Source organism: Callionymus lyra, chromosome 5, assembly GCF_982586985.1.
Source record: "Callionymus lyra chromosome 5, fCalLyr1.hap1.1, whole genome shotgun sequence".
NCBI lineage: Eukaryota > Metazoa > Chordata > Actinopteri > Syngnathiformes > Callionymidae > Callionymus > Callionymus lyra.
This window is the reverse complement of record NC_141822.1, coordinates 11,456,936-11,470,351: the sequence shown is the minus strand read 5'-3', so window position 1 is coordinate 11,470,351 and position 13,416 is coordinate 11,456,936. Positions and strand designations below refer to the sequence as shown.

Below are 13,416 nucleotides of genomic sequence, written 5' to 3'. Positions count from 1 at the left end.
AGGAAAGTCATTGATTGACAGGTGTCCAGACAAAGTTCAGCTCTGTTCTTTATTAAAACAGTCGTCAGGAATCGGACGTCACAGTTGGCACTTTGATTTCACAATAAGAATCTATAGCAGAGCAGCAAGGAATGAGATGAAGGCATGTCGCAGTGGTCAGTAGCCACACTGGTCACTGATTTACAAAAAGAAAACCCTAAAAAAGGTAAAAAGACAGAAGCAAACGCTCTTGTCAATCACGGCTGGAACTCCGACAAGTCGCTCCAGTTGGAAGGAATGTTTAGCATTCTCAAAAAATTCTACTTGTTGGGCAGGTTCTTAAGAACCGGGTCACATCGATCAGAGGACTATGCAGCAGGATAAAAGCTTAAAAGAATTAAATATTTAGAATCTGGCGAGGCACATGGCAGGTCAGAACCAGGGTTCCATTTAAAATTATTTTCAGGTAGAACTTCTGTGTGCTCTGGTTCTGGTTCACTGCTCGAGACAGGCAGCATGAGCTTGAACCAGAAAGACTTCCCTGAGGTACCATTGGACCTTCTGCAGCAGCCAGAAGTTCTGCTGCCATCAGAGAGTCAGAGGTAGATATCGGAACCACAGGTCCGGGTTTCAGCTGCTGTCCCTGAGGCAGCAAAGAACCGACTGACAGGTCGGGTCCATTTCAGTCCGTCTTCCAGACCACGTTGAGGATCTTCACGACTTCCTCGTAGATGATGAAGACGATGGCCACGTCCATGCAGACCCGACCCAGGCGGGGTACGGTCCCTTTGTAGAACCTAGCAGGCACACGTGTGAGGTCAGGTACACATTTTCACTGGCAATCATAGCAACAACAGTGTGAGTGTGAGAGTGTGTGAGACTGTGTGTGTGAGAGTGTGAGAGTGTGAGCGAGTGCGAGTGTCCTTACGCCAGCGGTCCCTCTTGCTTCATGATCTTGATTCCACAGTCGAGAGTGCTTTTGTACTTGTGAGCTTCAAGTCCCTGCAAATCAAAACAGGTGAGTCCAACTGGCCCGGTTCTGGATCAGCAAGCTTCTGTGGACTTTGTACCGACCTGCATCCTGGTTTTGATGACATCCAGCGGTGTGTTACCGAACACACTGATGGCACCAGCTACAGCCCCAAACGTTCCAGTGATCAGCGGGTTAATGGATCGGTTCGGGTCGTCGCCTGCAACAGACACTTGTTAGCGGTGCAATACTGTAGTAACAAGAATGTATTTGTAGTATCGTCGAGTAGACACACACATATATATATATATATATATATAAATATAAATATATATATATATATATACACACAAACTATTTTTATATCACATTTATTTATTTATTGAAAAGTAATGATGAAAATTATTCTAAGTGAAAAGAAAAATATAATTTAAATATATGTATATATATTTTCTTAATCAATACATTGCTGTTGAACACTGATGCAGTATTGTGAAGAAAGTCCTCAAAATATTTTAACTAATTGTTATTTTCTTCCTACTTTAGGCCTCCCAGTCACATGACACACCTTTATACCAGTTCCTCAGGGAGGTCATCACGTAGAACCTGATGGCCTGATTGGACCCTTGTTTTAGAACCGTGGCGGTGAGACCCTGGTATGTCCCCCTGAGACCTAAGAAACAGAACAGAGAAGAGAGTGACTCGTCTTTTTATCTCTCCCTCCCCTCTTCCTCTCCTCCTTTTTCTCCTCACCTTCAGTCCGGACGATCTCTCGGACTCCGTGGAAGAAGCCTCTGTACTTGGGATTGGCAGACGTCTGGTCGTGGATGAACTTGACCTGGAAGACACAGGAGGTCAGTGTTGTGTGGTGACGTCAGGCCACAGTCAGGTTCAGTACCTTCACGGTCTCCATGGGACAGACCACGACCACGGCCTCGGCCATGCCGGCCCCCAGACCACACAGGAAGCCACGCTTGCTGTCCAGCTTTCCATTCTCATCCCGCATCTTGTTGCCCAGAAACTCAAACACCCCGAACCTGCAAACACACATGTGAGAGAGTCATCAGTGGGTGTCAGATAGGGGTGTAAAAAAAACACTCAAACAACTGGTATTGTATCGATATGTAAATACAATGTATAGATTAAAAAACTTTTTTTTTTATGATAGTTCTTTTATAGGTTAAATAAGTGGCCACTAGGTGGCAGCGGTCATTACATCCTCTGCAGGTCCTTTGAGATGCTGGCGATGACTAAGGACGAGAGGATACAGTCAACTCAAGCAGCTTTTGAAGCTGATGCTTTTCAACATATTTTGGTTTCAGTAAAGTTACGACTTTTCAACACCAGAGTCAAGAACTATTCTTTACACTGCACTAGTGTCTGAATGTGTGTGTGCGTTTGTGTGCCATTGTGTGTGTGTTTGTGTGCATCACCTGACTGCAGCTTTAGGGATGGAGCCGTACACCAGCGAGCTCAGGCCTCTGTAAAGACCTCTGACCCCATGACCGTTGACCGTCTGTTTCACACAGTCCACTGTGGACACACACACACAGGATGAGCTCAAGTGGGAGGAAATCAGAGCTCGTCACGATCAATCAATTGTATGTCATTAAACAACAGTAAGTGAAACCAGCAGAATATTCAGACACAAAGAAGGGGTTAAAACCCACCAACGCCACGGTACTTGGGAGGGTTCGCCTTCTCGTCCAGCTGCAGCTGCGTCTTCACGTACTCTGTGGGGAATGTGATGCAGATCTCGATTCCTCCCGCGATCCCTCCTGAAACACACACACGGCGGTGAGAAAGACGGAACCACCAATGGACCAGAACCACCATGTGAACAGGACCACACTAATAAGAACCTGATGAAACAATGCATGGAACAGCATCACAGATGGAAGTGGGTTTTGTGGGTGAACTGATGCGCTGGAACACCTCATTTCTGGTTCTGGTCTACCTTAAACTCACTTAGCATGCGTTGTTGCCGATTGGCCCATCTTATGACGGCTGACCTGAGCTGATAACCTCCCACCCGTACACAAAAATTCTGACTCAGCAGGAAAGAAACACTTTTTAAAAAGAAGTCAGAAATTTCAGAGAGATTCACAACCACTTTAAGAAGTGAAACTTGATCTAAAATCGCATGATACTCTGAACCTTGAACCTTGGTCACAGCAAACGTTGACACACACACACACATGGACGACTTGCAGAAACGTTCCAAGAACAAAAAGCAGAATTTCCAGTCTGAGAACTTGTCACTTGTTCATCCTCTCACGTGGATATTTGAGCAGATCGACCACCGACCCGTTATGTGTGTTTGTTGGTTGTACCTTGGACAAACCTGGGATGTTTGACTTGCCTGTGGCACTATTATGGGATGGTTTTAGAAAAGTCACTCACTCGTCGGTTTGTTCTGAGCGTACTTATAGTTCAGGACTGTCACAGGAGTGATGCTTCCAGAACCCCTCGCTGGGTTTGTTTCCCAGTATGAAGGAGACAGAGATCCACCAGTTGCACACTCACGTACAGAACACATACACACTCACGTACACAACACACACACACTCACGTACACAACACACACATGCACACAAAGTGGAGTGAGGTGTTTGCAAACCTTTAGGACGTTCATGTGAAACTTAAGGCTGACCGTCAACCTCTTGTCAAGCGTCATAAAAGTGGATGATGGTCACGACCTCTGACCTGTTATGCAGTGACAACTTGTTTTCCTGGAACCTGATCTGACGTCACGTTGTGCATTGTAGCCATTAGCGCAACTACGTGAAACACTTCTATGAGTAAAATACGCAAGTGTACAAACTCGGTGAAGTTCGGAGAACAGACCTAACGAGTCGCTCAAGTGTCGAACCACAACATTTCAGGCCGTGTGACGTCACTGTCATCTTCTGGATGGAGTTCGCGAGCACGAGTCCTGGACCACTAAAGTTTGGAAGCAAAAGTACAGTACCTGCCATGATCGCCTTGCCGGGGTGGGTCAGCTTCGCCTTGCCCCCGGTACCGCCCGCGGCAGCGGCGGACAGACACCGCGGTCTGTGGAAGGGGCTCACGAAGTGCGTCTGTCCGGTCATGACTGCGGTTCCGTTGCTTCCCTCACACGTCCGCGTCCTCGTGCAAGTATGGGTCGGCTGCAGCCCGAGGAGCGAACATTCAAAAAAAGTGCTGCCGGGACCCCGACCGTTGGACTTCGAACCGACCCGGAGAACTTGATAAAGTGTTTTGGACTTTCACTCCACGGGGCGGAGCGAGTGTCCCGCCTCCCGGGTCTGTTTAAGGTGGAGCGGAACAGTTGTGACACCAGCGCCATGACGCGTCACTCCGCTTCCGGTCCAATTTAAATGTGTCGACCAGAAGATAACGATGTTGAGAGAAGAATAAATGAGACTTAAAAAAAAGTAAAACGAAGAAAAACAACCACGAGAAAATTAAAAAAGGGAATAAAAAAAAAAGGGAACTTGAAGAGTCATGAAAACTTAATTCAAGAATGACGAACAATATATTAACAAGAAAATATGTGATCGAATGGCAAAAACAACTATGAGCTTGAATTAAAAAAATATATATAATTTCGTCACGTGATCTCTCATCATTCGAACACCCTCCAGCAGGGGGCGCCATCCATCTTTTCGTTCGCTGTCCCGTTAGCTGGTGGTCTCTGCGCATGCGCGGCCTGTCTCCTTCATTGTCCCCGAACCAGCGAACTCTCATCCGACCCGTTCAGCCCGTCCGGTACCGGGACCTGCAGTCAGACACTCTCTCGGTGTGTATGTGCGTGAACTGTGTCTGAGTTGTGTGTGTCTTCGCCGAATGTGTCGATTGCGCAGAATTTCTTTCTTTTTTTTTTTCTTCTTTTTTTTTGAGCTGAGTGAGCGAGTGGTTCCGTTATGTAACTGTTACGGTCCATCCCGTTAATGCACTTTAATCCTGCAGCAGCAGAACTCTGGTGCTTCACCTCCAACATGTCAGGTCTGCACAGAGAGAAGCTAAGCTAAGCTACAGCTGCTAAGCTAACCCTTCAGATCATGTCCTTTGTCCTGCAGATCCTTCCTCGATGGTACCAGACGAACCGTCTCCAAGAACAGCTCTGACCTGTCATTCTTTCATCCATCCATCCTTCGGTCTTTCATCTTTCCTTACTTCCATCATTCACCCCATCATCTCTCCATCCATAGTTCCATCCTTCCTGTCTTCAATCATAACTTCTACCTTTCTTTCCGTGCTTCTTTAAATCCCTTCTTCCATCCGCCAATTCATCCATTCATCTTTCCATTCTTCCACCCACCCATCCATCCATTTATCTTTTCGCTATTCAAGCCTTCCCTCCATCCACCCATCCTTTCTTTATCCATCCATCCTTCTTTCTATCCTTCATTCTTTACATCATTCATCCTAGCATCCATCCATCCATCCATCCTTCATTCTATCCTTCATTCTTTACATCATTCATCCTTCCATCATCCATCCTTCCTACTATCCTTCATTCTTTAAATCATTCATCCATCTCTCATTATATCCTTCATTCCTCCCATCATTCATCCTTCCATCCATCCAGCCTTCCTACTATCCTTCATTCTTTACATCATTCATTCGTCCATCCATCCTTCTATCCTTCATTTCTTAATTCTTTACATAATTCATCCATCCATCCTTGTGTCCTTCATTCCTTCCATTATTCATTCTTTACATCATTCATCCATCCATCCTTCTGTCCTTCATTCCATCTATCCTTCATTCTTTACATCATTCATCCATCCTTCCTTGTGTCCTTCATTCCTCCATTCTTTACATCATTCATCCATCCATCCTTGTGTCCTTCATTCCTTCCATCCTTCATTCTTTACATCATTCATCCATCCATCCTTGTGTCCTTCATTCCTTCCATCCCTCATTCTTTACATCATTCATCCATCCATCCTTCATTAATTCCTTCCATCTATCATCTCTTCTTGTTTCTTTCCATCCACATATTCCTTCTTTCTGTCCCACCTTCATCCCTCCTCCCTTCAACCCATCCTTCCTTCTGTCCTTCTTTCCATCAAACGACCATTCCTTCCATCCTTTATTCTTTCTATCTTTCCTTCCGTCTCATAACTTCCTTATTTCTATCCATGTTTCCGTCTCCCCATCTTTCCTTCCATTCTTCCTCCCTTTAATCTATCTATCTTTCGTTTTATCCTTCCTTACATTCTTTCATCCTTTTGATTTTCTATCCTTCCATCCGTCCTTTTTTTCCAGCCTCTTTCCTTCTATCATTCAGCCTTTCTTCCTTCCATCCAATCCTTCCTTCCTTCTGACGATCCTTCATTTATCTATTCTTCTTTTCAGCCTCCTTTCCATCCATCCATCCTTACACCCATCTATCTATTCATCCTTCCATCTATCCTGCCTTCCTTCCCTCACTGGAGCGTAGGGACAGTTCTTAGGCAGACAAGGAGACAAGTCTCTACATCATGCCTTGGGTCTGACCCAGGGTTTCCCCCTTTACGGCTCCATAGAGGAATAAAAACGTCACTTAGACAACGTTGTTTTCAAAAGTCCATCTTTGTGGAACCGAGATCAGTTTTCTGTCATGTCGCTAATGTTCCGTCACCTTCCAGTCACGATTGTGCTCCATGATGGATAACGTCCTCTCTCTGTGTCCTCGTGTGAAGATTCCACCAAGATGGCCGTCCCTCCGACCTACTCCGACCTGGGCAAAGCCGCGAAAGACATCTTCAGCAAAGGCTATGGTGAGTCCTCTGACTGCACCGACCCGACCCCTGACTCGTGTCCTGAGCAACATGTGTGTGTCCTCAGGCTTTGGAGTGGTGAAGCTGGACCTGAAGACCAAGTCTCAGAGTGGATTGGTGAGTCTCTCGCTCGTGTTACGAGTCGACAAACTAACGTTAACTAGTCAGCAGTGCCGACACGCTAGGTTACTAACACGCCTCTCTTTCCCTGACGCTGCCCCCTCGCTCCGCTAGATGGTAAGATCCGTCCTAGTCTGCCTGCTCTGATCCTCATCCGTGACCCGCATGTTTGTTGTGTTGTTGTCGGTCCACGTGTGGTCATGTGTGTAACCGCGGTCATGTGTCGCAGGAGTTCAACACGTCAGGCTCCAGCAACACGGACACGGGGAAGGCCTCGGGAAGCCTGGAGACCAAGTACAAGATGAAGGACCTGGGACTGACCTTCCACCAGAAGTGGAACACGGACAACACGCTGGGGACCGAGGTCACGGTGGAGGACCAGGTGAGTGAGTCGAGCGCCGGGAGTCGATGGACGGACGCTAAACGGACTTGTCTCCTCAGCTGGCTCAGGGTCTGAAGGTCGGACTGGACTCGTCCTTCGTGCCAAACACCGGGTGAGTCCTGAGGATGAGGTTTGCTTTTTGAGGAGTCAAGAGTTGACGGTGGATTCTGGTGTGCGTCAGGAAAAAGAGCGGGAAACTGAAGACCGGCTACAAGCGCGACTTCGTCAACGTGGGCTGTGACGTGGACTTCGAGGGTCCGATCGTCCACGCGGCGGGCGTGCTGGGCTACGAGGGCTGGCTGGCGGGGTACCAGATGGCGTTCGACATGGGCAAGTCCAAACTGACCCAGAACAACTTCGCCCTGGGCTACCGGGCCGGAGACTTCCAGCTGCACACGAACGTGTAAGTATGCCGACGCCCCCCCATGAGGCGCCCCCTCATCTTGACGTGCCCCCCGCCCTTCTTCTGCAGGAACGACGGCACAGAGTTCGGCGGCTCCATCTACCAGAAGGTGAACGAGAGCTTGGAGACGGCGGTGACTCTGGCGTGGACCGCCGGCAGCAACAACACTCGGTTCGGTATCGCGGCCAAGTACATGCTGGACAAAGACTCGTCTCTGTCGGTGAGTACGACCTCTTTACCTCGATGTCATCGTACTAGATACATACGTCTTTTTGAATCTTTTTGAATCTTTTTGAATTATAAGATGATTTGTGTTTTTGTTTGTTTATTTATATTTTTTATTTATATTTTTAAACCTATGTAGGAGTGTAAGTGTAAATATCACAATAGCATATCGATATTAAACAGGAACTAAATATATATGAAATATATAAAATTAAAAGTATATATACAGAATATTTATATTTTGCTTTCAAATAATCATTTATATTGTTAAAGATGGCAGACGTCATTATGTCCTCTGCATCTAAAGTAACGATAAAATCCCTTGAGATCTTGGTGATGACTGAGGACGAGAGGATACAGGATTGTGTTTTTTTTTTTGGCTTACAAATCATATTTTTATTGTTTATATTTCAATAATATGTGCATAAAAATAAAATAATTCGATTTTTTTTTTCTAATTTACAATAATATGATTATATTATTGTATATATGTATATATGTATATATGTAATATGTATGTATAAATACATATATAAAATATTTACAGCTTTTGTGTTGTGGTGATGACTGAGGACGAGAGGATACAGTCAACTCCAGCATATTTTAAAGTTGATGTTTGGACATATTTTGGTTTCAAAACAAATTATATCAGTTACAACTTCGTCAAGAGTCATGTGGTTTTGTAAATTCTGCAACACCAGAGTCAAGTACTCGTCAATACCACAAATATATACTTGTGTCATACTTGCCAATACACACTTCTACTTCCTTGTTCGCAGGCTAAAGTCAACAACGCCAGTCTGATCGGGGTGGGCTACACTCAGTGCCTGCGGTCAGGTGAGTGACTCATGGCGAGACCTTCATCAGGTGTGTTGTTGTTGTTGTTGTTGACCTGTGTCCTCTTCATCAGGTGTGAAGGTCACATTTTCCACGCTCATCGACGGGAAGAACTTCAACGCTGGCGGCCACAAGGTTGGCATGGGCTTCGAGCTCGAGGCGTGAGCAACATCTCGAGAAGTACCGACTCAACCCCCCCACATAGCTCCCCCCCTATCCCGCCGTGGTCAAGCTGCGGAGCAAGACTTTATTTACTGCGACACTATTTATTTCCTCATAGGTGTGAATGATGTAGTCGTCACGTCGTCGCCCGAGCTGTCGGACGCAGAACTAGGAACTTGTTTGTTGTTGTTGTTTCCCCCAGTGTTTTGATACAGAGAAGAATGTTTTCAAGCTAGCAGACACACGGGTTAGTCGCTTACAAGATCAAGTCACGCTCAAACGTCAATAAGTACTAAAATAACTAGTCGAGGAGCCGTGACTGTCAACATGTCTACTGTGAAGCGCCTCTTCTCTTCCACCAGAGGGCGACATCGCTAATGAGACGTTTTCTTTCTGTTCACCTTCCAACGCAACACTTTGTTTCAACCTCAACCAAGAAAGAAAATAAAAGGATGAACGTTGTTTTTGATTTCTTTGTTTATAAATGAAAAGTGGTGTGAAAAACAAACAACAATGACCACAGAGTAGAACAGGAAGGACATCCAATAAGAGTTGAAGCTCAGACATTTAGTGGTTCAGATGTTTACAAGTCGTGAATCAAATGATTTGACTGTATAAGAGCAAGTATATCATATATCAGTGCCACAAAAATATCGAATGGGTGAATTAAACAATTTCAAAGTTTTTTAATCATTGAATTATTGATTATTTAAAATACTTTTATTAAATAATATATATATTGCAAGGCTGAATTTAAATGATTAATAAATAAAATATTTTCAAAACGAAAATTTGTTGAAATATTGGCGCCAACATTTTTAAAATTGAATTTCAAAGGCTTTAAATTTAAAATGAATTTGGAGAATGTATTTTTGAGTTATAGAAAATCAAACTTTATGTTAAAAAAAAAAAGAATTCGCTTTAAAAACATTTATATATAATATTATTTATGACATTATAAAATGGTGGCACTAATATACCAACATGTTTATATTGAATTTAAAAGACTAAGAATTAAACATTCTTGAATTCAGAACATTTATTTTTGAATTACTGGAATAGGAATATTGATTTCTATGTTAAAAAGATGGTGGCACTATTATACCTATATATATATACATACAATATGTTTATATTGAGTTAAAAAAATCTATGAATAAAAAAATATTGAATTTAGAAAATGTATTCTTTAATTATTGGAATTAAGATATCAAATTCTATTCGTAACTAAAAAGACATTCATTTAGAAAATATATTTATAGCCTTTTAAATTCAATATAATTCTAACCTTCAATATTCTGATAGCGCCTTACACGTGATCAAATCACACCCAACGACTCGTCACAGTGTGTTGACTTTAGTCACCACCTGTTTGCAGCCCGTGCGTGAATATTCCCGCCCCGAGACCACCTGGTAGTACTCCACCTCCGCCGCCAGTCGCTCCACGTTGTTGAGGTCCGGGTAGAAGCCCTCGCTCGTGAGCTCCTGGAGGAAACACTGCGTGACGTGGCTCTTCTCCAGCAGGCCCAGGGCCACCACGGTGGCCTCGGCCCACAGCGGGTGCTGCTCCAACAGGGTCCGGCGCAGCACGGGCATCAGGGCCGACGACGCGGCGGAGGCGTTGTGCAGCAGGTGTCTGACGATGTGCTGGTCGCCGAGTCTGCTCAAGAACACGTAGATGGCGTTCAGGTACTCGTTGGTCCGTTTGTCCTCCACCAGTCGCCGCAGCGCGTCCAGGATCTCCGCGTGCACGTGCTCCGTCTCGTCGAAGACGAAGACCGGGATCTTCTCCTCCTCCTCGGCTCGCGCCACCGTCACGGAGATGAGCGCCGCCAGCTCCCGGGCGCAACGTGGGGCGTCGTCCTCCAGGGGGCAGTGGTGAAGCACGTAGTACTGCAGGACCAGCGGCTCGCCGACGATGGAGCGGAAGTGGGCGGCGAGCAGACGTCCCACGTGGCTCTTGCCCACGCCGCTGGGGCCGTGTAACGAGACCACCAGGGGTTTGTTGTGCACGTACGTGGACAGGTATTCCTTCAGGTGGGACAGCAGGCTCTCCACTGCCGCCTGCTGGCCAAACACCTCGCGGCGCAGCGTCTTCTCCAGGCCGTCCAGGTCGTAGCGCAACACGTGATCATCCAAGTTCTCGATGGCGTTGTAGACCTGCACACAGTCTCGGTGAGTGTGTTGGGTGTGTGTGTGTGTATGAGTGTGTGTGTATTAGTGTGTGTGTCACCTGCAGGAAGACGATGGTAAAAAGCAGGTACAGACAGTATTTGGCTCGATTGACTTCCTGCTTCGGGGCTGTTCTCCGGCCTCGTCTATCCGGGTACAGAACTTTCCTCTTCCGTCTCTTCTTCTTCTTCAGGGATGCTGCGGTCGGGTCAGGGGTCACGGGAGGACTGGGGCGGTCGAAGGTGAATATCTTGGGGCCTCCTCCGCGGCCCAGCGCCAGATCCTGGCGGCGCCTCTTCAGGGCCTGGTACTTCTGCTTGATTCGGATGACGGCGCAGAGCGACGAAGAGAAGTTGACCAGCGACGGAGCCGAGGACCCCTTCGACCTCTCGTCCATGCTGTCGTTCACCCCTTCATCCTGCTCCTCCTCCTCCTCCTCCGTGTGAGACCCTGACGTGCCGCTGTCACTCATCTGCGAGAGAGACAGGTTCATCCGGTCATCCATGGATCAGCTGCCATTCATTCATCTGGTTCACACTGTCTTTATTCATTTGTCTTTTCTCTCTTCTGCATCAACTCATTCATCTGTGTTCACTTGTTCATCTGTAACATTCACTTCAGGTGCTGCAGGACGTTTCACTGTCATGGTGCGTTCACACGTTCATGAGGGATTTTCAGTTTGAAAAAGAACAACGAGCAGACAAGGAAGTGAGGTTAGGCATTAACCAACGATCTCAGAGCTCTTCATCATGATCATACAAACACACTTGTGTGTGCATTAACCCACTCTCACAGACACACACACTCACTCTCACACACAGTCATGACTCATGACAACACCTACACAAACAGATACACAATGTCAGTGAACTCACCCTCGCCTGCTGCCGCTTCACATTTTCTGCAGAACTTTCAGGAAGCGACTTCCACATCTGCAGCTCCGCCCTTCCCCACCCCCGTCCCCCCCCCAACCCCCCCACGCTTCCTCTGTCATCGGGTCGACACCTGATCCCTGCTGATACTGGAGAGCTGCAGGGGAATGTCCGAGTAAAAACATCTGTGTTTGTGGGGGTTCAACAGCTTCAACGCAGTCTGAATAAATTTCTCACAAATGAAATCTGGCAGCAAACTGGACCTGGAAACAGCTTCAACCAGCTAAAAACTGAAATCGACAAACGACAACATTTTTGGAATGTTTCCCACCGAGCTCAAGTACATGATCCTTTTCTGACAAAACCTGTTGCTGCGTGTTTTTGAGCATTGGGATTACTCAGAAACATTGAGGAGGTCATTGAATGCATCATCATTGAAAAGGGTCAGTAATGTAGCAACCTTAAAAAGGGTCAGTGAATGCAGCAACCTTAAAGAGGGTCAGTAAATGCAGCATCATTGAGGAAGGTCAGTGAATTGACCATCATTGAAGAGGGTCAGTAAATGTAGAACCTTAACGGGGGTCAGTAAATGCACCATGATTGAAGAAGGCTAGTGAATTGACCATTATTGAAGAAGGTCAGTGAATGCACCATCATTGAGGAGGGTCAGTTAATGCAACATCACTGAAGGGGTCAGTGAACGCCCCATCATTGAAGAGGGTCAGTAAATTTAGCAATCTTAAAGAGGGTCAGTAAATGCACCATCATTGAAGGGGTCGGTGAATGCACCATCATTAAAAAATGGTCAGTAAATGCAGCATCATTGAAGAGGGTCAGTGAATGCAACATAATTGAAGAGGGTCAGTGAATGCAGCATCATTGAAGAGGGTCAGTGAATGCAGCATCATTGAAAAGGGTCAGTGAATGCAGCATCATTGAAAAGGGTCAGTGAATGCAGCATCATTGAGGAGGGTCAGTAAATGCAGCATCATTGAAAAGGGTCAGTGAATGCAGCATCATTGAGGAGGGTCAGTAAATGCAGCATCATTGAAAAGGGTCAGTGAATGCAGCATCATTGAGGAGGGTCAGTAAATGTAGCAATCTTAAAGAGGGTCAGTAAATGCACCATCATTAAAAAATGGTCAGTAAATGCAGCATCATTGAAGAGGGTCAGTGAATGCAACATCATTGAAAAGGGTCAGTAAATGCAGCATCATTGAAAACGGTCAGTAAATGCACCATCATTAAAAAATGGTCAGTAAATGCAGCATCATTGAAGAGGGTCAGTGAATGCAGCATCATTGAGGAGGGTCAGTAAATGCAGCATCATTGAAAAGGGTCAGTAAATGCACCATCATTAAAAAATGGTCAGTAAATGCAGCATCATTGAAGAGGGTCAGTGAATGCAACATCATTGAAGAGGGTCAGTGAATGCAGCATCATTGAGGAGGGTCAGTAAATGCAGCATCATTGAGGAGGGTCAGTGAATGCAGCATCATTGAGGAGGTCAGTGAATGCAGCATCATTGAGGAGGGTCAGTAAAT

At 45.8% G+C, this 13,416-nt stretch overlaps 3 protein-coding genes across 3 annotated transcripts; 1 reads left to right on the top strand and 2 right to left on the bottom strand.

Moving 5' to 3' along the window:
- Positions 1-24: 24 nt before the first annotated feature.
- Positions 25-4,230, bottom strand: slc25a1b (slc25a1 solute carrier family 25 member 1b). Its single transcript, XM_087790865.1, has 9 exons — positions 3,921-4,230; positions 2,620-2,727; positions 2,383-2,482; positions 1,848-1,986; positions 1,703-1,787; positions 1,518-1,622; positions 1,054-1,169; positions 908-981; positions 25-776 (listed from the first exon to the last, which is right to left on the bottom strand). The coding sequence occupies exons 1-9, from the start codon at positions 4,039-4,041 to the stop codon at positions 662-664; spliced, it is 963 nt and encodes a 320-aa protein (XP_087646991.1). The 5' UTR covers positions 4,042-4,230; the 3' UTR covers positions 25-661.
- A 379-nt stretch (positions 4,231-4,609) lies between these two features.
- On the top strand, positions 4,610-9,290 carry LOC148079336 (non-selective voltage-gated ion channel VDAC2). Its single transcript, XM_087790866.1, has 9 exons — positions 4,610-4,730; positions 6,622-6,699; positions 6,767-6,816; positions 7,049-7,201; positions 7,261-7,313; positions 7,383-7,604; positions 7,674-7,824; positions 8,609-8,666; positions 8,740-9,290. Exons 2-9 carry the CDS (start codon positions 6,633-6,635, stop codon positions 8,829-8,831), a joined length of 846 nt encoding a protein of 281 aa, XP_087646992.1. The 5' UTR covers positions 4,610-4,730; positions 6,622-6,632; the 3' UTR covers positions 8,832-9,290.
- On the bottom strand, positions 9,288-11,908 carry tor4aa (torsin family 4, member Aa). The gene is made up of 3 exons (XM_087790864.1): positions 11,876-11,908; positions 11,062-11,472; positions 9,288-10,988 (listed from the first exon to the last, which is right to left on the bottom strand). The coding sequence occupies exons 2-3, from the start codon at positions 11,470-11,472 to the stop codon at positions 10,170-10,172; spliced, it is 1,230 nt and encodes a 409-aa protein (XP_087646990.1). The 5' UTR covers positions 11,876-11,908; the 3' UTR covers positions 9,288-10,169.
- Between the last annotated feature and the right edge of the window lie 1,508 nt (positions 11,909-13,416).

What these genes read in the sequence shown, in the direction of transcription:
- LOC148079336 (XM_087790866.1), top strand. Translation starts at nt 6,633, where the DNA reads ATGGCCGTCCCTCCGACCTACTCCGACCTGGGCAAAGCCGCGAAAGAC. An exon ending in CATCTTCAGCAAAGGCTATG is followed by an intron (nt 6,700 to 6,766) that starts GTGAGTCCTCTG and finishes GTGTGTCCTCAG; the next exon opens with GCTTTGGAGTGGTGAAGCTG. An exon ending in TTCCAGCTGCACACGAACGT is followed by an intron (nt 7,605 to 7,673) that starts GTAAGTATGCCG and finishes CTTCTTCTGCAG; the next exon opens with GAACGACGGCACAGAGTTCG.
- tor4aa (XM_087790864.1), bottom strand. Translation starts at nt 11,472, where the DNA reads ATGAGTGACAGCGGCACGTCAGGGTCTCACACGGAGGAGGAGGAGGAG. An exon ending in TTACCATCGTCTTCCTGCAG is followed by an intron (nt 10,989 to 11,061) that starts GTGACACACACA and finishes GACTGTGTGCAG; the next exon opens with GTCTACAACGCCATCGAGAA.
- slc25a1b (XM_087790865.1), bottom strand. Translation starts at nt 4,041, where the DNA reads ATGACCGGACAGACGCACTTCGTGAGCCCCTTCCACAGACCGCGGTGT. An exon ending in GTCCCATGGAGACCGTGAAG is followed by an intron (nt 1,788 to 1,847) that starts GTACTGAACCTG and finishes TGTGTCTTCCAG; the next exon opens with GTCAAGTTCATCCACGACCA. An exon ending in AAGCAAGAGGGACCGCTGGC is followed by an intron (nt 777 to 907) that starts GTAAGGACACTC and finishes TGTGCCTGCTAG; the next exon opens with GTTCTACAAAGGGACCGTAC.